Raw genomic sequence first — 23,608 nt, 5'->3', positions numbered from 1 at the left:
AGGATTAACGGGAGAGGGGGCGATTCCGATCCGCTCTGGCGTGCGGGGAGGGAGGGACGCGAGGTTGGTGYGCGGAGGCTGCGGGAGCCGGAGTGACAGCCCGGGCTCCCCCGAGAGCCAGGCGGAGCTCAGGTTGTGCAGCCCTTCCCCGCTCGGAAAGTTGATGGTGCCTGTGCAGGGGAGGCCGGCGTGGGCAGAGCTAAAATACCGCAGCTGAGCCGGGCCCGGAGGGTGTGCGGGGAGCAGAGCGGGGCCGGGGTGCGCCCGCAGGGGAGCGGCGCAAGGAAAAGGCGCTGCTGCTGCTGCTTCCTCGCTGCTCCCCAGGACCACCCGTGCTGGCAAGCTCTCGGAGGAAGGACAGACCCAGGAGAGGGGAGGTTTCCCTCAATCTCACGCAGCCCCGAGGGCAGAGCTGCCGGGGGGCGCCGGGTCCGCGGGCACCTGCTGGGAGTGTCCGGCATTCGCGGGACCTGGATCATGTTAAGGGTATCCTCGGTAAGGTGCTCCAGAGTCCAGCTTTCCTGGGTCAATAGAAAATCTTAGCAATRCCTATTAAAAAAGATTAAAACTTCCTTATGTATGCATGCAATGTTTACCACTAACGACTGCATATAATTTAATTTTAGTCTGAGAAGGAGTTTATAACTAACCAAAGCCTCTCACTCTAAACTGTGTTTTGAAAACTGAAATGCAAACTGTCATGCACTAAATAATAAAAAAAAAGAAAAAGACAATTTGAGGCTCATGGTGGCCAGCAAAAATTGCAGGGCATACTGAACAAGGACTGGAGTTGAGAAAAACATCTGCAGACCATAGTGCCCTGGGAGCTGTGATTAGATAAAATACATGGGCTTTCACAAGTAAGCAGTCTTCAGGTGTCTGGAGGTCTTTGCTGTGWACAGACATGCAGCTTTCCCGACTGAACACTTATTGCTGTGGTGACGGTCACACGTTCCTGCCCTTGGGCTGACAGCAGCGACACATGAGCACACGCATGGCCCTGAAGCCAAGGAACACCTATGAGGGAGGCGTGGCTGCCTTTTTGTTTCCTGGCCATTGTAAAAGACKCTGTGGATTGTGTTTCTTTTCCTTTTACTAATGTGGCCACAAGGTTAATATTTTTTTGAGCAACAGTTAGATTTTTTTTCACATTCTTGCTTCATTGTGCTTTCGTCTTTATCTGGTGTTGCTGAAGACTGAGCAAATATTTAAAATAGTGGATGAGGAGATAGGTCATGGAGAAGTTGAAGTTCGTGTTCCAAGTTCCAAAACCTCTGAATTGAGTGAATTTGAAGTTTTCTGCAGCCACTTGTGTGCTTAAAAACCTCATGGTATTGAATGAGTTTCTAAACCCAGCTCTTAGAGTGTGATGTTTTCTAAGAACTTTTGTGTTTTGCCCTGCGTTATCTTCCACTTAGCCTCACGTGCGTGTAATTTGCCTGTGCTGAAAGGTTGCATTCATTGATGTTTTTAATAGCCATTAGGCTRTATGTTCCAAATAATTTTGCCTGCAGGATTTTTCTGATGGGTCTAATGCTCTTGGAGTAGAGCCCTTTGGAAATATTGCATCAAGATTACTGCATTTCACTTGGGAACTCATGGTTATTKTTTATGAACCCTTTGGGAGCAGCCTGGTAGACCACCAAGAATATTCACCCCAGCATCATTCGTTCAGAGTAGTAGCAATTTCTTCTMAGTCTAGGAATGCTTGTGCATAAAAGAGAAAAAATAAGCACCTAATATAAGGTGTTATCATCAGAAGTTAAATAAAGCCTTATGTCAAGTTTCTACATTTTGTTAACAAAGTAATGGTGCCAACTCTCTGTGTGTGGCAGGCTCATTTTAAGAAGCTGGCTAATAATAATAAATTGTGTTTGGCTTATGTAATGATCTCAATGGGATACATTTCTTACACAAGTTTTTTCCCCTGCTGCACAAATTTCCTCCTGACCTGACCAAAACCGGGCTGGTTAATGAACCGTGTAATCACTTAAAAGGTTCCCACACCATGTGGAAGAAGTTGAAAACACTCAGCTGTCCTACAGGGTGCATTTTGAACACTCAGAATTGGCAGCTATGAGCGTGGCAGACCCCACACGTGCTGAGCTGTGCACGGTACTCCTCACCCTGGCACCTATCTCATCCCTTCTCCGTGGGTCACATTGTGCTCGCTGTGGCACAGGAGCTGTGGTGTGTTTGCCTGCCCTGCCATGCCCTCCAGGCTGGTGGAGCTCGTTCCAGTCCAGTGTCACTGCTGCTATGCCATGTGCCAGCTACACCAACCTCCTTTATGCTCCAGACCTTCATTTCCCAAAGCAAGCACACACTTTGGGTGGTTGACAGAACGTATTGGCTCATTAACCTGCTGTGGTGTGCTGAGTGACACGACTGAGGCTGATTTTCTTAGGTCTGCTTAAGGAGGTCTTCCTCCTTTTGAAAGGATCAAGACTTCAGTGAGTGAGGAGGCTGGGCATAAATAAAAGGGAGCTGTGCCTGAAATGCTACATTCTTATAGCTGGTTTTAAATTGAAAATATGTTAAAAAGCCATCCATTTTAACACAGTCAGAGTGGTCTTTCATTATCTAAATCACATTTGCAATTAAGTAGCCACCAAAACACTAACTTCAATATCTYTTGGGARTGGCTGGCAGCRGTSCCTTCTKCCAGTCTGTAACCCAGCAGGAGAASTGAGTGGCAGAATGTAACACTGGGGAAGATGGAAAGGATCCTAAAGTGCAAAATCTCTCAAAATGAAACAGTTCTACCTTTTATGCAACAGTTGATGTGGAAAAAGAAATTTCTTGCAGAGGTGGGCTAAAAAAAGTCTGAGGAGAATGAGGGTAGGAGACCTGAGGAGAGAGAGGGACAGGTGTGTCACTGGGAAAAAGGGCAAATGCATCTCCACTGGAGAGTCTGTGGCACCAAGTTGGGAACCACTGTTGGAAACTTGCATTTGGGTTGCAAAATCTTGTTTGTAGGCATCATTTTAATCTTTTTGGTCACAATTTCGTTAATCCTTATGGGTGTGTGTGTGGGGGCACACCATCTCGTGAGTTTTCCTGTCACTCAGRTGTACCCACAGACCTATTGTATCCCATATATGCTATACCTTACTGCAGTGTGTTAGTGATGTTCTGTCAACAATTCCCTTTGCTGAGGTTATGCTTCCCCAGCATTTTAYTTTTTGGTGTGGGGACTGGTAGAAAGCTTGCAGCAGAACTGTGTGAGGTTGAAAAAGTTCAAATGTTCACTTATGCCTCTGTAGATGTTAACTGAGACTCTGTCATTTCAAATTTAATATTTCTCAGATTGAGCACGGTGAAGTGTTTCAGGCCATTATTCTACAGCAAGGACACCTGGAAAAGCCATGCAAGATAGCTAATGAGTGTTTAAAATGTACCTCTGTGTTTAACGTACCTGAGGTACATTAATTTTAAATATACTAACAACGGCTGCATCTTTTCTTTGTTTTTCAGAATTGGTCTGGGAGTCTTATTGTCGCCTCTTTAACTGGCGCTTTTGGGTCGTCTTTTCTTTATGGTTACAATYTATCGGTGGTGAACGCTCCCGCAGGGGTAAGTGACTGACAAAAGCGGAATTTACTATCAATAGAGGGCAGCCTTGTCCAACTATTGCKCTCCTCAGCATCCTGCCTTTATAGWACTTRCTACATAGTAGAAGGGGATTAAATCTCATATGGTAACTTTCCCTTGCCCTAAACCTTCTTTCTGTTCCCCACGAGGTTTTTCCACAAATTCAGTAGCTTTCAAAGAGTTAAATGCTGCTGAGGTGAATGGGTGTATGTGGTTTGTTTCTCATTCTCCCAGGCCCAGTATAATTCAAATCTTCTTGCACAGTTTTATGTGATAAAGTWTTTTTAATATCTGATGGGTGACTCTCCAGTAGCTGCATGCACATATTCAGCCAATTCTGTTCACATCATTCAATTCTAGAGGGTTGCACAACATTTCACTCCCACAGTGCTGATATTATAAATGCTTCTGGCTTACTCCAAAATGGGCCTCCTGTGTTTTGTTGTGATGCCTTGTTTGGTTCTGAATTCTAAACCTCTGGGTTGGCCATCTAATGGCTGCAACGTATGGGATGGATTTGATCTAGAGCACTGTGAAATCAGTGTAAAAAATTGTGGGGATTTCATTAAAATATCAGTTATTAYGAATGGAAACATGAACATTTTGTTTTTACCCTGGCTGTCTAGAGATCCTCAATTCAGTTAAGCACAGCAATAAGCAATTCAGTGGGGTTGCAAGTAACACTACTTTGAAAAGTAGTTGGTAAATATTGGGAATTAACTCTGGAAATTCCATTTCAAAATAGTTCTATTCCAAAGCTAAGCTCCCTCTTTTATGAAAATCTATGTGTGGCTAGATTTCCACCTAAACAGGCTTTTCATGTTAAAGATGGATGCAATATTTATGCAAATAATGAAAGAAATGTTTTTAAAAAAATCATGTTTCGTATGTTCATTCTATTTGGTAAACAGTTGACCCAAAGGACTAGGAAGAGACTCAGCCTATAGAAATGTTTAATTGTTCACTTCATAACTTCTGGAATTTTCTTCAAGTTTCTGATGTTTTCTATATTGATAATTCAAGGTTGGGTAAACTGGATTTTAATTCTACCATGACATGTCCAGACATAAATTCACCTTGCAGTCATCAGAGGATAAACATGGCTGAGAAAATATCAGCAAGTTGTTGAATAACAGCAAGCTGTTATTCTGTGGGCAATGGTATTGATTGCCCTGATGGTAAAAATCCTTCCTGCACTGCCTTGGGGCTGTCGACAGAGCAGTGAGAATGAGCTGATTTCTGACCTTTTAAGTACCATTTAAAAATGGACTGTCCTGGTAGTCAGAGCTCTCCTGACACTTTCTGTAGGAGTAAAGGAAAGAAAGGATGATAGGATGTGCTGCTTGGCAACACTCACACAGCTGGGTTTGAACCATGTGATGGATTACAGTGGTGATCAGAGTGTGGGTGGGGAGGTTGAAGATGCAACTGTACAGTGATAAATGGTAAATTCCATGTTTTGTACTTAAAAAACACCTCCAGGGTTGTCTGGTTTTGCTTGAAATCTTTAGTGTGACTTTTGGACTGAAACTGGGCACCATGTTGATGACTTTGGTAATGCTATTACAGGTGTGCATGAAGTCTCCCTTGGTGTTTCAGTGTTTGAGGAGCCATACATGAGCTAGTGCTAAGGAGTARTCCTACTGACAAGGAAGTTGTGTAGCTCAAAAATAAAATACCACTCTGTCCTCTGGCTCTGTCTGCAGCTTCAGGATTGATTTGTGTCATCCATTTACCTGTGACAGAGCACTTTCCTGTCCCTGTCCCTGGAGCTGCAGTGCCCAGGCTGAAGGGAAGAGCATAGRCTCAAGTCATAGCTGTGGTGGGGARCAGKRAGMCATACAATAGTTGAGCTTATTGCAGCACCAGAAAAGGAATCTTTGCCCCATCTGTTTTCTCCTGTGTGTCACTAAATCAATCTGCTGCAAGGTGATCCTTGGGGAATATGGATGTGAGTGACTGAGGAACACCAAAGCCGAGCATCTTGGAGCTGTAGATACCAGCAGCCTTGTAGGAGGCTGGGAGTGCAGGAATTCCTACAAGCTGCAAGCTGAATTTCATTTATAAACTTGGTAGGACAAGTAATTTCTCGTGGTGACATGCAGCTTACAGCAAACATTGCTGGATGTCCTTCTCTCCCCTGTTTACTTCTGTACAATTCCTCTTGATGCTGAAGTCCTCCAGCCTTAGAGAAGGACTGTATGATGCTTTGAGAAGTAGTGCTAAAATGCTTGATAATGGCTGTTGACTAAAACACAGAATGTTTCCAGGATCCCGGAACTGAGCATGTCAGCTCAATGACTGAGCTGATGGAGTGAGGGAAGTTAATTTAAGACTGAGGTGTTGATGMACTATTTGTAAATTCTTGTGTCCATTTTCTTTTGGTGCCACAAATTGTGTCAGTTCATCAAACCACAGGGAAATTTCTTGTAGTTCTCATCAGTGAGCTTTACTTCAGCTCATCTTGTGAGGCAGAGTTTGCCTAAATTTCTGATTCTTGGAAGGGGAAATAAGCTGCACACATTCTCTTCAGAGCTGCGATTGTTTCTCACTCATTTCCCTGTTGTTCTGTGGGAAAGAGCAYGGCCCATCACAGGTATGATTCCCTGAGAAACCCAGAATTACAAATCTCCATGGGCTTGTTCAAAGAGTTACCAGAATTTATTAAAAACATATGGGAGTGTTTGGCAGTAGGAAGAAAAAGGATTTAATTGAATACAAGCTGAAGCTGTCTGTTTCTGGGCTGAATTCCTACAGTTCATTTCATGGCCCAGTTGTGGGCAATGCCTGTGAAACAATGATGTGCTTTGTGCTCTGTGCAGGGAGAGAGGTCCCTGACACTCTTTGCTTTGCAGCCCTTGGCCTCTTCCTGCAGGAGGCTGCAGCTCTGGATTCCTATGGCACAAACATTCAGCCTGCTGTGTCAGCTGCTTCAGTCGCTGTCACTGCATGGGAATGACCTCTGTRACAATGGGTAAGACGAGGGAAATATTTCCCTCGTCTTCTAAAATATATCCATTAGATTCATATATATATATATAAAATTATATCTATTCCTTATATTCCTTTTATCTTTCYCACCCTAGCACTACCACCAAAATGAAATGAGCTGAGAAAAGAAGGTACTGCTATGAGTCAGCTACCATTTTTTGTAGGCTTTATTCAGGGGCTAAAATTTTTGTATACAGGTTTATGCCTTTAATATTATTGAGATACCTGACCAAAATCCCAAAGGAGCCTGTCCACAGGATTAAGTAGATTCAAATCCAGTGGATTTGTTCTTTCAGGTTTGTTTTGTTTCATGTGGATCTCCTGAAAAGCTCTGTCTTTTACGAGCTTCCTATTTATTGGCAATGGGAATCCAAARGGAGTGTTGATACATGTCAGAGCATCCATCTCTCTGCTGCTATTGAGTGTTGTAGTTTGTACTTTGTTTTCTTGAGTATCTGCAGTTATTTGATGTCTCCTTGTAAATACYTAAGCTATGCTGAAAAAATTAGTCATAACAGAAGGGGAGAGTAATTTACATATTATTTTTAGCCATTATCATTAACAAGAAATGTTAATAGTGTTCTAGAAGTATTTTCTCTTAGTATTSATTACTATCAGCAATTAATTTCAAATAGACAAGAAGATGTCTGAATCTAAATATAACCTGAGTGTTGCTGTTAAAGAAGATGTTGCTACTTGGTTTAATGGCAGATTCATTGGGAAGCTTAGTGTGAGACTCCTAAATGATTCATGGACCAAACTGACTTTTTTTCTTTTTTGTAAGTTTTTGGTTTTTTTTCCTCTTGTCTGTTTAGAAATATTTAGGATAGGGTGGGAGAAATAACCCTGTTCTCCTTTTAATTCAGGACAAAAGAAGTTTACTAGAAACTTGRTAGATTGAAGACAGGAAACTGTATGTCCTACCTCCACCTTTCTTAGGTATTTTGCTGATGGAGAGGTGATAATTCAAACTTAAAAGCCCTCAAATCAAATATTTCATGTGTCCAAGGCCAGACTTTAAGTAAAGTTTGAAATTCCTGGTTTGARCAGGGAAAATGTAGTGGCTTATACAGCTGAGTCCTGTCCCAGGATAATTTAGGAGCTGTTACATTCTGAAGGAAATCGGAGAAGAAACTGGGAAAAAGTGCCAAGATAAACTTTTGCTACTGTAGAGCTTGAGAGCTTTTCACAAGTGTGTTGTGCCCTTCTGCTGTGGTGACTGCAACTGCCTGGTGCTGTGTCCTTACCAGACCATCAGGCACCACGGTGGCATTCCCTTGGTTTGAAATGGGAGCAGMATAAAAACAAGGAAGCTTGACTGAAAAGAAGCTTGAATCATCACCTCCCCATCTGGAAATAGGTGATGTTTCTGCTGGCAATACAGAGACACTGTTAACATGTCATCCTGGAGTCCCAATTTTCCAAGGAGGGAGACACAAGAGCAAGAGTGATTCCTGCAAGCAAGTTACTGGGGTTTTTTGGTTTTTTTGATTACTGTTTCTCTCTGTTGTAATCATAACACGTGACTTTTTCACACAAATTTTTATTATGTATTTTCTTTCAGTATATAAAGAAGTTCTACAATGAAACTTGGGAGAGGAGATACGGCTTCTCAGTGGATGAAGGCACGCTGACGCTCCTCTGGTCCATAACCGTTTCTATTTTTGCCATTGGTGGCCTTGTAGGTGCCATTATTGTTACCCCAATTGTGAAGTTCTTTGGAAGGTAAGTGCTTTGGAAAACTTGCATTTTCTAAAACATTTTCTTACTTAGTCTCTCTAGAAGGCTTTACTTTTATTTAAGAAAAAAACATTAAACATCTTTAAATCCTGAAAACTTACAGTGCATTGTTTGAGTCACRGAAGCCATTTGCTCTTCTCTTTTTCATCCTTGTGTCAACTTAAAATGCAGTTTGAAGAAGTGTACTAGGATGAAGTTCATGYATGGTCTTCCCCAAGAAGCGGGGGACGACACCCACGTTTTATACAATGGAGTATTTGACCAAGTCTTGACCAYAGAGAATATGAGTATTTCAGGAATGTTTGTGTTGGTGTGTGTTTGCATTTTTGATGCAAGTTTTAGCTAGGTATTTCTGTCAATTTTTTTGTCATACAGTCTTTCAAAGAGCATTTTAAAGGTACTTTACAATTTATCTATATTTAGAAAGGCATGAAAAAAACCCCACCATTATAGTATTCATAATAACTGTTCATTTGGATTTTCTTCAGTTGTAAATTCAATATAATTTTGTATCTTTTGGTCAGTTAAATCACAGGAGAATGTTATCATGGAGACTTAAATATAAATGTAAACCTCCAAAGTTCTTAGTTTTCTGGTTTACATTTTGGCAATTCCCATTAGATTGTGCTTTCCTAGGTTTATTTGTCATTCTCCCAACTTGTCCATATCTCATTTTTAATCTCAAAGAGTGCATTTTTCAGGTTCTTCCATTTCATACTTACAGCAAGTTGCTATTCTTAGCTGTTACCCATTCTTCATGAATTTATTTTGTCACTTCAGCACTTGATTATCCATTCCTAAATATTTTCCATAGTCACATTATTTTTGGGATTTTTTTTAGGTTTTCAGTTTCTTCTGCCAAACCATACATTTGGCTTTTACACACTTGTTAGTAATATGAAACTGTGCCTGACTCAAACTGATTAATTCCCAGAATACTGCTGAGTTTTTATTAAAATAAAGTGAGGTAAAAATGGGTTCACAGAAGGTTTGAATTTTCAGCGAAGGCTAAAACAGCTTTGTGTGCAGGTTTGTTAAAGTGGTGGCTGATCTCTGCTGTAGATAGACCACTTTGGTTGGGGCTGGGCAGATTTCCAGGGCAGCCCTTTACACTTGCAGGCTCTGCCCCTGTTTATTATGTTTCTCTCCATTAAGGCACGAAAACAGCTCTGTCACAGATACWGAGGGTGAGTGCTGGAGCAGAGAWGGGAAGGGGCTGTGTGAATAAAGGCTGCTCACCAGAGAGTGCTTCTTGAGTGTGCTGTTCACACTGCAGTGTGTTTGTCTGGTCTAGGAACCCAGACTGACACATCATTATGGTAATTGAGGAGCACATTGTGAAATGTTGACAGAACAATAAAATACTTTGCTGTTAAATTGCTCAAGTGTAGGATGGAGGGTTGTATGTATGATGAAGCCGAGTTCCATTTACACTGACACGGAATAACGAGCTAAGGGGGATTAAAAGCRTTAGTCAGAAATAATGTATGACTTTAGAAGAACAATTTTGAATCATATTGCTGTAAGGTTAAAAACATGAATTCCAAATTACTGGATTCCTAAGCCCTATTTACTTCAAGAGAAACATAGAGCAATTTTTTGAAAGGGAACCTTCATAAACATAATTCCCATGTTCAGATGTAGCTTTGACACAATWATGTAAATTCTCTTCTTCTGCTGAAGAGGGTCTGCTGTGGTTTATCCTGAGCACCCAGACCAATGTGCTCAAAGGRTTGTTTAGGTCACTGCTAGGGAGAMGTGCCAGGCTGAGCATCACAGCARGCTCCTCTCCTTGCTCTGGGTACCACAGCCAATGGTCACTGTCAGTGCCTTCAGTGGGACAAAGGACTGCAGGGGGTTGGGCTCAGTGTGCAGCAACTTCTCTGTGCTATTCTTTGCTTCTCACTCCTCCTGTGCTCCAGTGTGGGTCCCTGTGGAGCACAGCCCCTCTGGGGGTGTCCCTGCTTAGTCTGGGTCACCCTCTCCTCCACCGACCTTGTTATGCCCTCTTTCCATCTCCTCACAGAAGCCACCCCTGCAGCCCCTTTACTTCCAAAACCTTGCCACAGACACTGCTTTACACAGCAAAACCCTAAACAGTGCTTTTCTTGGTTTTGTTTCCTTTTCAGCCTGTCAAAGCCTTTGTTTTTCTCATGCTTAGTTGGGCTGTGCATTTCTCTTCTCAGCTGCATAGTATAAGGGTTTGCTGGTCAACTTTTTCTCAAAAATTATATATTTTGTAGTTTTTATTTTAAGATAAAAAAAAAAAAAAAACAGTATCTTCAGATGAAAGTATAAGACCTGTTTAACCTGAATTAACATTTTGTTTCCATTTTTGGCATTATTTATTTCACTTGAGCCATCTCAGAGTGTATATCCACTTGAAAAACCWGTTTCAAATAGTACACTCATCACTCTTGATGACTATGTTGCATAAACTTTAAATGAATTGTATCTCATTTTCAGTCTTCAAGCCCTGTTATTCTTTCAGTGTTCCAAACTCACTAGAAAGCAGGGAAAGTTATTAAAAGTACAAGTATTAAAAATACTTCCTTTGAAAAATGTATGCATCTGTTGTGAGCAGTCAGGTGACTTATTAAATGGATGTGGGATTTTCAGTTCATACTTACATGTTGAAAAGAATGAGAATTTCTGGGTCAGTTTGTTACCTGTTCTAGAAATGATGGGGTAGAGAGCCTTCCTGGYCATTCTTCTTCTTTTGAGTTGATTGGTCCCTCAAACTTCAGTAGAAAGCTCTGCAACATGAAAACTGAAAGAAATGAAGCTGTTGGCAAATGAGAAACGTAGATGTTTTAAAAAAAATTTAAATATATTTTTGTGATTTTGTTTATATTTGTTTTAAAAGTGATAATTTGCCATAAAGAGTATTTACTTTATTTGAAAAAAATGTGGTGTTTCATTTATCTGTTATAGAATCAAATAATTTTAAAAGTGGGGAAGAAATATGTACATCTGTATTTTGGTTAATTCCAAGAATTTTTATAAAGGACTTGACTTTTACTGCTTGAATGAGTCCAAATATTTTTCCTAACTCTACAAGTAGGAATTAATTTTCCTCAATGTATGTTTTTAGTATGGAGGATTTAAGGATGAATTATAATGACATAAATACATCATGTTCAGGAAGTTCTCAAAGTGGCAAAAACTGTATGTAACATTAAAGTTCCTGCAGTTCAATCAGTTTATTGGCATTTGAAGTATGCTCTTTGGTTTTTCCATACAGACATTTATCCAGAGTATGCTTATTTATAGTCGTGTAGAGAGCCTCAGGCCTGGCACTTGGGTTTTTAGGACACATTGGAGGCTCCTTGCTGTGCTTTTGMAGCACAGCTCTCTGGTTGTCCATGTTATGCTTTCTTTTAAATTGTGGTGTAACTTTGAAACTGTGTCCATGTGGGCAAAGCGCTGTTTTTTGGAACTCTGCACAACATCCAAGAGGCAGTGTTTGTTAGGCACCTTTTGTTTATAGATATTTAAGAATAATAGCTCAGTGTGCTTCTAATATAATTAGAATTACATTAGATTCAGATTAAACTGCCACAATGCTGGTTTCTACCTAAAGCATCTCTTCCTTGCAGGAAATGCACTTTGGTGCTCAATAATGTGTTTGCAGTGACAGCTGCGTTGTTGATGTCCCTCTCCTCGCTGGCGGGGTCRTTTGAAATGCTCATCCTGGGCCGCATTATCATGGGCATTGATGCAGGTAAGCTTTGGTCTCACTCTGCACGTCTGAAATGCTTTTTTGCATGCACACACTGTGTCCCCTYCCCTGGTCAGAGCTTTCTTTACACTAAAAAGGCATTCCAGGGACTTGCTGTGGCCACACTCATTTCACTGGGACATGAGAGCAGACTGAGGGCTCGAGGATGTGATGATGGAGAAGACACTAGAATGAATGGTCACGGCTGCTAACAACCCTGGTTGTTCCCCATCTTTCCTCTTCCAGCCCTGCTGGARTGTGCCTATTTCCATGCCATGAAAATCCCTTGGCTGGAGGGTATAATCTGTTTATTAACACTSCTTGCTGCTGTGTGTTTTGAAGCTGTTGGATCTCATGTTAAAACCAGCAGGACTAAGGAAGGTTTGGGATCTCCTAACAATATGGGCTTCCCAGTTTAAATCTAAACCATGCATAAAAAACAAAATAAAGATTATTCTGGCACAGCAGCACCAGAATAATCTTGCAGCTAAAAGGAGGGGTCTCTGCTAATTTTCATCTCAGATTACAGCCAAGYGACCAAACTTCTGGAGCTTTGCAAACATTATCATTGCACTGACCAGGGTCACACATTTGTTTTCTCCTGGTTTTGAGCAGCATTCCAGTTCTTATTTTATATCTGTTGTGAAGAGTTCTGTAACTGAAAGGAATACCTGCTAATACTGCTTACAGTAAAAATGCTTCATCTGACAATGTCTGGTCTGTCTGACTGATGCATTGGGTTTTTTTTTTTTTTTTTCCTTACCCCTACCAGTGATAACATGATTTTGCTTGCTTTGGGATGAGTAAATTTAAAACATATAATTTGTTCCCAGAGATTCTCATCTCTGAGTAACCTTTAGAGCTCCTCATCAAAAAGCAGCCTACGCACATTGCTGTAGATCTGTAACAGATAAYCAATCCCATAGTTATTAAATGGAGTGAGAGTAATTAGCCATGCAGAGATAATAATTTGTGTTGTCTGTGGATAGATACAGTTCTGTTCCTTGCATGTTTTTATRCCACCCTTGTGCACAGATTACCACTCAGGCTCCTTTCAATAGAAATTTGTTGCATACCTGGCATAATGAAAAGATGTTTTGACTTAATGTATGGGTTTTGTTCTTCCTTTGTAGGCATTTCTTTAAGTGCCCTTCCCATGTATTTGAGTGAAATATCTCCTAAGCAAATCCGTGGTTCATTGGGTCAGGTCACAGCGATTTTCATTTGTATTGGTGTTTTCACTGGACAAGTTTTGGGGCTGCCAGAAATATTTGGGCAAGTAAGTACTGAACAGATCTTTTCTGTCAAAGAACACAAGCATGCTCCAAGCGTCATATTTTCATATTTTGACTGCATTCTTTACTAAAGTGGGAAACAGGAACTTTTTGGTTTTGTTCTGAAGCACTTTGAAAAGTAATTTCCTCCATGTCCTATAAAAATGTGTATGTGAAACTAAGTTTGGCAGATGTGGCCAACAGTTTCAACAGCTTGATTGGCTTGTGTGTGCCCCTATGCAGGTCTTCTTTCCACCTTTTTTTGACATACATTTATTTTCGCTAGTTCCCAGTTTCTTTAGGCATTATGGGAATGCTTAAGAGTCTTTATATTTTTGATTTCTATTTTTTCAGTATGAGGTAGAACAGAAAATGAGTTGATAAGAGTTRCTATGAGAACCAGAATAGGAAGACTCTTGCTTAGTGTTTAGAGGGCTCCTTGTAATGCACTCCAGCTTTTAGAGTTAAGTGATAAAAGTGAATATATACTTTCATGGGAAGATTATCTGTTCAGATAAGAGGCTGTCTCGGTGTTGCAGGCTGAGATTAACTTGGTGGCCACTGGATGTCATCATTACTCCGAATAAATGAGCTCGAGTTTTGTTCAGGCTGGCACTTGGAAATACAGAATCACAGGAAGGGTAAGGTTGGAAGGAGCCAAAGTAGGTCACATGATACAATGAGGTACTTTCCATTCAGAGATGAATCTTCAAGGCACTGCAGAGGAAACGTCTGTAGCAATCCTCTCATTATGAAACTTGAACTCAGAATCCCTCCTGASAGCCAGAAAAAGAGGTAACCGTTGAAAAATGAGAGGAGCTTGTCTTTCTCTGCCCATCTAAATGCAACTCCTTTGTAAATACACAATACCATCCTCCCTGACACTTTTATTTTTGTCTGACYRGATTTCTYATTCTGCCCATTTATTCTGTTCAGYKCTCCTGAAGGCARCAGTTTGATTCAATTTACCCTTTATTGAAGGATAGATTTCTCCCCTCCACCTTCAAAGAAACAGATTTTAGGAAAAAAACTTAAAACAGCTTTCACTGGCTTTTTCATTGTGTGGCTTTTACAGATGTTTCTTCTCTTGCCTTGGAAGCCAATCTGTCACAAATGAGTGTATGAAATATCAAGAGACAAATTCAATTCCTTAGAATATGTCAGCCCTTATGTTGTAGGCTTTTTTAAAATTTGAGGTTTTGAAAAATGTGTACAGAARGGTGAGGTGTCATGCAAATTCTTATTCCTTGATTTCAGCTCATTCTTGTTGGTTTTATTTCTCTTTTTGCCTTCCTTTCATTCCCACAGCTGCTGCTACCAAATTGTGGAGGTAGTGTTTGTTTCTGCTTCTCCAGTCTGCTTTAGAATGAGGTTGATTAATGTCACACCACTGGTGTGATTACCACTCAGAGATAGGCATTAGTTTATGCAAGAAGAAATATGCTTTATCTGTAGAACTAGCTCTTTTCAAGATGGGTAACATCAACATGTAAAAGGAGAAAATTTTGGCTGGTGTGAATTAGAATATTTCCAGCCAATTTATTGGAGGTAGCTTGAATTTTYTAGTTGGGTATGCAGGTGTGGGTTCTTTGGGGTTTTTTTGGGTTTTTGTTGTTGTTGTTTTGGTTTTTTTTTTTTTAATTTTTACTTGGGTTCAGTCAAGCCAGGATTTTCTTCCCTRTCTTCATGGAGTTCCCATTGAAACTCCTTCAGTGGGAGGTAGATTTTATTTTATTGCCCTGTAGTTGTTTATTTCTTTTCAAAAGTTTTTATAAATAATACAAGTTACAAATTATTTGTCTTCTGYCATGGTTTCATAAGTTTTCTGCTGAGCTCTCTCATGTATCCATCACCTGTAAATTGAGCAAATATTGAAGAGGTTATTAACCACAGTATCTAAGCATTGATGGCTTTAAAGAAAGGAGGGACAAAAACAGAGTTAGGCATCTAACTCTGAAAGAGAGTCTTTGAAAAATAAATGGACATAAGAASGGCTGTCAGTGTGGCTGAGGTCCTGTCTTGTTAGAGGAGACAACAGCAATATTTGCTTGTGTGGTCAAGCAAATGACCTTTCTCAAGGGAGAAAAACTGACTTCATTGTGCTAACACAGGGAAGAGAACCCCAGAAGCAAAAGAGTGGCTTAATCTCAAGGACAATATGGCTACAAGAATGACTTTTTATAAATATTGTGTGAATAATTGCATGCTGAAATTCATCAGGGTAATGTTTGGAATAGATTCCTGGCTGAAGTAGCTTGAGCAGAAAATTTAAATTTTAAATTGGAGCTTGATTCATTTATGTGGATTATATGAGGCTGTTGCCTTCAGTGGTTCCGTTGAAGCCTCTCCACAGAAAAGGAAAGTGTTTATGTTGGCTGTGGGGCATAGCAGTAACAAGCATTTATTAACAACCCAAGTGATGATTTCCTCTGTTATCAAATGCACAAGTGTCGCTTTAAATGTGGAATTGTRACAAAAATAGCTCTGAAGCAATGAGTATTACTTGAGGCAATTCAAAAGTCCTTACTGCTTTCTGTATCAAGTGGTTAAGCAACCCTAAAGTGATTTTTAAACCATCTTTTGTTTGTCGAGATKGGTGGAGGCGAAGCAGGGGCAGGTGTGGGCAGCTCCAGGGCAGTGCTGAGGGCAGTGGTCAGCTCTGGCTGGGCTACTGCCTTTAGCTGGTGGCTGTTCCCTGTTCCTTCAGCTTTCCCAAACTTTCTACTCAAAATGCTGAGGATTGACAATTTTCTCCTTTTCATCTATTACCTTTTCATGCCAGTACTGTCAACTTATGCTCATTGTTCTTTTGATCAACTGTTACTTTTTTTTCCCCCACCTACTACAGTGTGCTCCTTTCTCCTGCCCCCATCACTTGTGATCTTTGTGTTTCAGGTTAGACTTCACCTCCTCTAGTAACACCAGCTCTTTTATCTGTTTCTCATTCTGTAAGCCTTTCTCTGAAATACTTCTTGGGTTAGATTTAAACCCAGGAGAACAAAATTATACAGATAACCCAGATGAAATGATAAAAATATTAATTATTTTTTTCATATTATAAAATTATATTAATAATTTTATTAAATATTTCCTGTTTTTTCTGGGATTGTTTTGTTTGAAGTATTGCAGAAATGCATTTACTTTTTTCTCTGCTTTCTGCCATATTGACATGAACTGGACAAATATGACTATATCCAATYTTTAAATTATAGTATAAAAGAGCAAATGCAACAAAAAATTGCAATCTAATAAAGATTGTAACAGCTAAATACAGGCATTTTTTGGATTCTGAGCATATAGGATTTTACCAYAGTTGTCTCCAAAGGTACTGATCTTAGAACGTATTTCTTTAGTATACAGTGTTTACCAAGGGTGATTATTTGAAGGAGAAAAGCTGCAGTTGTGATTTCAGTCCTCTGCTGCAGTGACTTTATATTCTTACTTGCTGCCCAGTTTTGATTCCTTCCCATCCAACAAATCCCACCAATGCTTTTTATCCAAGATTCTGATTCTTACAGATCATAAGCTATGAGAAACCACATCTCTCATGTCTCCACTGAGGTCTGGGAAATTCCACAATGGTAAAGCAGGCTGGTGTTCAGAGCACAGAGCACGATGATTTCATGCACTGGTGATCTGCTTTTCCCCACCAGCCCAGCTGCTTAGAACCCTGTTCTTATTTTCCTCTTGTGTTCTGTAATCGAGAGCCCTTAGTTCTTCAGGAAAACATGGCATGTGTAGATGACAGCTTGGTGCAGGTCCACAGGGGTGCAGTGATGTTATCTGCTGTAGCGAGCACTGAATTATTGCTACTGGCTRCATGATTATTTAATTCAGGCAAATTTTTGTTGTATAGCATATGCAGCTTTATATCTGCAGCAGATATTGACTGAAGGAAAAATCAGATAATAAGATAAGGAGGAGCTCTCGTAGACCTGTCACTTCTTCAAACACTGCCCTCCAGGTGTTTCTGTTCTGTTTCTGTGATTCTGCAATTGAATCACCCAGCCCATTTTTCCTGCAAAGCAAAGGCCAGTGCTTTGTCAACTTCAGTTTCCAAAGTTCAGATTTACACTTACTGTCTTGGGGGAATAATGTCTGGCCTGATTCTGACATATTCCATGTAACCTTACATGTCTCTCTAGCTAACTCGTCTAGTTCCTCCTGCGTGTAATATGTGCCACAGCTTTTCCTTAGCGGTAATCTTTTAAACATTTAACATTTTAAACATTTAACATTTTAAACATTTAAACATTTAATATATTAGATGGTAACATTTTTTTAAACATTGTAAACCCTCAGACTGTCTCTTCTACAAATTCATTTCATTTAACGAAGGTCAGCTTTAATCTTTGCTTAAATTATAGGGAATTTAGTTTCTGAATACATTTGCAGTAGTTACAATATTCATCTTTTCAATATACATTGAGCTTCAGAATCTCTTTCCTCTATATATCCATGTGAGAAAGGAGAGAAAAAAATAATGTTTCGTGGTGTGAATATGCTTTCAGGACAGGTAGAGCTGAAGCAGTTTCCTGCCATGCTTTTCTCACTCTTTGCTTTGAGCCCCATTTCCYGTGTGTGGTGTGTAAGGCTTTGCCATGCTGCAGTTGTTTTCCCTGGAGCTGACCCCTGGCTGGTTTTGGCTGCTTCTCTGATTGAACAGCTGTTTGCCATGGGTGCACCAATGGAAAAGCAGATTTTTGTTTGTTTGTTTGTTTGTTTGTTTGTTTGCTTCGGCAGCCCTATTTTATACACTTCAAGTGTTTCTAGGTCATGCACCCAGGAGCTTGTCTAACCACATTGTTGCACTGTTTCATAGTGGATAGTATGTGACCCTAAAAGCCTTGCTTTGCTTGCATCCTAAGATTTATCAGGGCAACACTTTCTAAAAAAATCCCTATCACTGTGCAATTATTTCCAGGGGGGTGGGGAGTGTGTGTGTGTGGATAGTGTAAACAGAAAAAATATAAAATTCCTGATGTGTCCATCTCTTGAATGTCGCAAGTAGGTTTGGTCATCCTGTTTTAAAAGGAATGTAATCCAGCAGTGCAAGGTACAGGGGCAAGCAGCAATGATCAGATTTGGGAAGTGGCTTCTTGAGGAGAGAGGTCAAGGTTAAACAGCTCTTATGGGTAACCCCATGCTGGGGAAACACTCAAAGCATTTCAAACCAAAATACACCAGAAAACATTCAGAATTTATCTTGAAGTGACCTGCTGTCTTTTCTAGGTTTTTCTCAATGTTTCTTTAAAAACATTTGGAATTTGTTGCAAAGCTGTTTGGTATGTGGTTACAGGTACAAACTTTATTTCTTGTCTTAATCATAGAAGAAACATGAATTAATCTAATTACACTTTTTTGAGAATTATTAGCAGCTTTAATGCATATTTGGCTAGAAACTACTTGTTTTCTTAAAAGGGGTTTAGCTTGAAATAAGTTTGTGAAACATGGTAACACTCACCAAACTGTTCTCCCAACAACTCATTGTCTTAGCAAATATCAATATCAATATCAATATCAATATCAATATCAATGTCAATGTCAGGTTCTGCAGTTCTGAGTTAAAATTGGAAAAGGGTTAATGAACTCCATAGACACTGTACCATATGTCTAGTAAGGAAACATCTCTGTAATGAGCCTCTTTTGAGTTACCTTTTTATASAAGTGAACCTTGCTGAGGATTAGTTGTGATAAAACTAAAAATTTCTGTCAATGCTGCGTTAAATTCTGATTGTCTTTACTAGACCTCTTAAAAATGTGACAGAATACTGTGTATTTAGGAAAGTTTGTGTAGAAATTTTTCATTTTGCTTTACCAAGGCCTTTTAAAAGTATTCCTTTGCTTGCACTAAAATAGACAGTGATGGAATAGGTAGTTGTGCAGCCTGTGCAGTTGAAGGCTGTTCTGAAAATGATCTTTGAYTTTGCTTGTCAAAGCTTCATTTTCAATGTGATTTTTTGCTTGTTTTTCTCTGTTTTTAAATGATCCTTTTTCCTGAGACTCTTGACTCAGAGTCAAGGATTCCTTAAAAACTGTCAGTAAATTATAGATGAGTAGAGAAAACAATTCTGAATTTCTCTAAGGACCTGCAGCCTGCAGGTGGACACCAATGGCAAAATGTCTGTTGGAGATGCTTTGAAATGAATCTTACACATTGTAACACAAAGTATGAATCAACTAATTATTATATATTTTTCTCTGAGTTCTTTTGTTCTCTATGTTTATCTTCTCCTTGAGCCATGAGAGTGAATAAAGATATTCTTCTTTAAAATACAAATGAGAATTTCAGAGTATAGAACAGAGAGCTCTTGTGGCAATAYGAGAAGGTGAACTCTTGCACCTTCATGAAGGGCCTTGGAAATAAAAGCAGCTTATGTATTATGCCATTTATAGAATATAAAAAGGTGTTTGTATTTTCCCTTTGAGTGGGACAAATGTATCCAATAACTGAGCATTTTCCAGGATCACTTGAAATCCTGAMGTGTCCTGTTTGTGATGATTTCAAACATCTGGCTGTGTAGAATGAAAAAAAAAAAGTTTTCATTTTGCCTAGTGATATTCTAGAAGCATAATGAACTGAAATAAAGTCCAGTTTGGAAGGCAGTAATTAGTGGTGTAGCCCAGGGCCCAGTCCTGTTCAGGATCTTCATTAATGACCTGGATGATGGTAATTTCCATAAAATATACAGAAATGTGCTGCTTTGTGAGCCCTCACTAGTTCTTCGTGAGTTCTTAATAGCAGAAGTTTTTGTAAGACTTGGGAAAAATAATGTGAGAATTTGTCTCATCAGTTCTGTTTCCCTGCTGTGGGGATCCTGGTCAGGATTTGTCTGAATTTAGAGCAAGAGTTTGAGGAGGTGGTCTCGTACTACTGGAAATTATTCTGGTCTTGAGTCAGGCTTGCAAAAGGTGGCTCCAGCTTATTCTGGTCCCTGCCAATTCACAGGACTGCAGAGCTTGTAAAGTGCCTCTAAACAACACAGAAGCAAAGCTGCTTTGTATTCTTGTAGTAAAATGCAAAACTGTGAATGAAAAGCTGAAGCCTYCCCTGAGGAGCATTTTAGAACTTCTGCTAAGGATAGAGGAGACACAGTGGTGCTTTCAAGTGGCTGCTCAAATCCTTAAGGGGATGRTATTGCTAAGAATAACTCAGAGAAACACCCTAACAAAGAAATCAACTTCTGAACAGAGTCTTCAGCAGGTGCTTGATTTCTGCCTGTACTTCCTGAGAACTGGTACCAGACAYGCCAATTAAGAATTGCTTGAGGCAGTGATTTTGGAGATGGCAATCCTTTTGCAAATATTGTTAGGGTTCTTTTCTTTTCTAGAAATGGGATATTTCTATCCTCTTCACAGTAACACATAAGGCACAAATTTTCTTTCTGCTGAAGCAATTTCCATGTCTTTTACCAAGACACAGGCACTTCATTACAAGCTGTGAGTTACTGATCAGGGACTTGCAGGTCACCTCACCCAAGAGCTGTGCCAGGGAAGATGCTGTGCAGGCACCAGGCACAGCCTTGGTGGTGCTGATAAAGGTACAGAAATGCTGCCAGGACTCTCTGGATTGTTGTGCATTCATAGTTCAGTAGTACCCATGGGAAGAGCTCTGCTCTGTAGGCCAGCCCTGCTGGGGGAACTGGGTGTATGTTGATATATTTCTAATGGAGACATTAAAAGAGGTATTTTGTTTACATCTATTGTGGATCAGMTGAGATTATGTATTTACTGGGGATTATAAATCAACTTTTTATTGGTTYCCCGAGACAGACACAACAGTATTTAYTCATCCCTTTTCTGTGCAGAACTCATTAAGTAATGCATGGGAAAACAGCTGTGTGTCTTCATATTTGCAAATGAGTTTCAGTCCATTACAGTCGTGCTGTGAGGCTTCAATTCCCAAAGTTTTAACAACACATGGCTGATTGGCCATATGCAATATTGAAATGTTGTGATTTTGTGTTTGGGAAGGAGAACATCCTGCAGGAGAGGACTTGTCTGAAAGTGGAAGTGTGGTTATAGAAGCAAGAGCACTGTGGAGATGGATGTATCATTTAGACTAAGCAATGAACAAAAGGCTTCATGGCAGAGTGTCTAACGTTGGGATAAAATTTATCATCAGTGAGGACTGCTGCTCACAGCCAATGAAACAATACTACAAACAGTATTTGATTCTTGAAAAGATTTCTATGTACCTGTTCTCTGCCTAATTAGGCCAGYTGGAAAAGCAGTAGACAAGCTTTCCTGGAAAGATGTCCTTCAACAGGTGTGAAGGAAAGAAAGACATAAAAACACCATGGAGGCTGATAGTAGTTGCTTACAATTTGCCAGAAAATTTTCTCCTTATCCTCTGAAACACAGTTAACACATGTAACTAAACTTAGATCATTTGTCTATACTAACATGTAAAGTATGGCTTTCTGCTCCTTTATCAGACTTTAAAAGGTGAGTTTTTAATTTACTGTAGCTGACCTAATAACAAGCAGTGTCTTGTCTATAAAACTCATGCTGTGTAAGCTGCACTCTGCTTACAAGCAAGTGAACACTTCAGACTGGTCTGTYTCCTTTGTGCTTGAGTATTTGATAGTATTTACTAATCTGTGATTAAGCAATAAATCTAAATCAATTTGACCTGTGACTTCCTTCCAAGCGTGTTTCAGACACTGGGGAGATAACAACTACTTAAACCTTTTTGAAAGTTCTGGATGATTAACAYTCCAGTTTTACTTTCCATTATACTTTGTAAAACTAACCAATATTGCAAATTCATGTCTTAATATGTAAATTTGTCCTTTACAAATGAGATATTAATGCTGTGCTAAGTTGGTCAAGCATTGTACAGTCATCATATTGAGTAGGAGGGTGTGTTTTCTAGGCTTGAGTGTCTGCTTTGAAACTGCTGGCAAAAGGAAAAAATGGGGAATATATTCTTGATTAGTATTTCRAGGGATTTTTTAAAACTTGAAGTAAATTCAAATTAAAATGAGTTGGTTATATATTTTTTTTAATCTAAAGCAGATTTGTTGTCATTAAAAAATGTTAAGACTAAATATTCAACCATTTCAGTTCTTTTTAAAACAGCAAACATTCTTTGGGTATTTCATGTTTATTTTTCTCTTAATCTTGATATACCTTAGTATAACTTTTTGTGACTTCAGTTGGGCAAAATAAATTCACATAAAAAAAATATGATTATCTAATGCAATTTCTAGATGCCCTGGAGCAMTTTTCTTCATCTCCTGCTGCAGTYCCAAAGGATGCAGGTCTCYAGAGCTCTATGTGKTGCATCTGCCAGTCCCAMAGGGGCATCAGAGGTACCCAARGGCATCAAAATGATAGGATGTGCTCATGTTTGAAAAACTGGATCTTATCCTCCTCAATTATTTCAATTGCCTAATTTATATTTTGTTTTTTATGGAAGTTAACCTGAGTCTAAATGCATCACTGAGAGGAAGTTCTGTCTGAAATTTTGCCTAGCTCCAGCATAACTCTAATATTTTTTCCTAAAGAAGCTCTGGTATATATGCTGGCTGCTGATAATAATCACATTTGAAAGCTCCCCATTTCCCATGGCTTTTCTCTGAAATTTTTACTTCTCTTGGAGATGARTAAGCAGTGAAGACAAACTATGCCATATAAGTTTTCAGTAAAAAGKTAGTTGTTACTCCAATAAAAAGTTGGACAAAAAACCATCTGGGGAACTTGTAACAGATACTTTAATTCTCCCTCTCAATATSTACATGATCTAACATGCAATTTAGTGAAGAGAAAATGATGGGACTCGGACACCAGACACTGTCAAGGYTGTTATAAGTTCTGATCCACAGGCCATTTACTCTGCAACAAAAAACTCCTGCTGACTTCTGCAAATTTTATGTCAGACTTGTGCAGCCTTGAATCTGGTGACTTTCTGTTCTGATTATTACCTGGGGAGATACTGATACTTGATTAATCATGTAAGAGCTRTACCTATAGTAATGACCTGTAAAARCACACATCCAGGTGGGTGCAGAACAGAGGGGAAATACACATATTATATGAGTTTCCTCTGTTTTAAACAGGATGGTAAGCAATTTCTAACTCTGTTATTAAAACTCATTTTGGCAAAGTGGGTTACAGAAACTGTCTAGCAGGGATGTGACTGTGAGATTACAATYCTCTGCAGCCAGAGGAGGTTGTAGAGTGGTGTTTGGAGTCCTACAAGGGAGCTTGAATAGCTGCTCTGAAGCCTGAGATGGAGAAGTTCTCTTTTCTCAGCTGCCTCATGATCATCTCCACTGCGCCA

The 23,608-nt window shown here is 39.6% G+C and overlaps 1 protein-coding gene across 3 annotated transcripts in view; it reads left to right on the top strand.

Moving 5' to 3' along the window:
- Window positions 1-23,608, top strand: part of SLC2A9 (solute carrier family 2 member 9) — an 81,496-nt gene that overhangs the window by 6,482 nt on the left and 51,406 nt on the right. Inside the window, exons 2-6 of one of the 3 annotated variants that reach the window (XM_057373489.1) lie at window positions 291-304; window positions 3,478-3,576; window positions 8,150-8,310; window positions 11,925-12,049; window positions 13,180-13,325. In XM_057373489.1, the coding sequence (XP_057229472.1) occupies window positions 291-304; window positions 3,478-3,576; window positions 8,150-8,310; window positions 11,925-12,049; window positions 13,180-13,325 (545 nt within the window). Of the gene's footprint in view, window positions 1-290; window positions 305-407; window positions 496-3,477; window positions 3,577-8,149; window positions 8,311-11,924; window positions 12,050-13,179; window positions 13,326-23,608 lie in introns of those variants that run through there. The other 2 variants (XM_057373488.1, XM_057373490.1) reach the window with 2 other exon arrangements.

The sequence above is a fragment of the Malurus melanocephalus genome, unplaced genomic scaffold, assembly GCF_030028575.1.
Source record: "Malurus melanocephalus ecotype Western Australia unplaced genomic scaffold, MMel_1.1 scaffold_199, whole genome shotgun sequence".
Lineage (NCBI taxonomy): Eukaryota > Metazoa > Chordata > Aves > Passeriformes > Maluridae > Malurus > Malurus melanocephalus.
The sequence above is the reverse complement of the archived record's forward strand: the minus strand, read 5'-3'. Positions and strand labels throughout refer to the sequence as shown.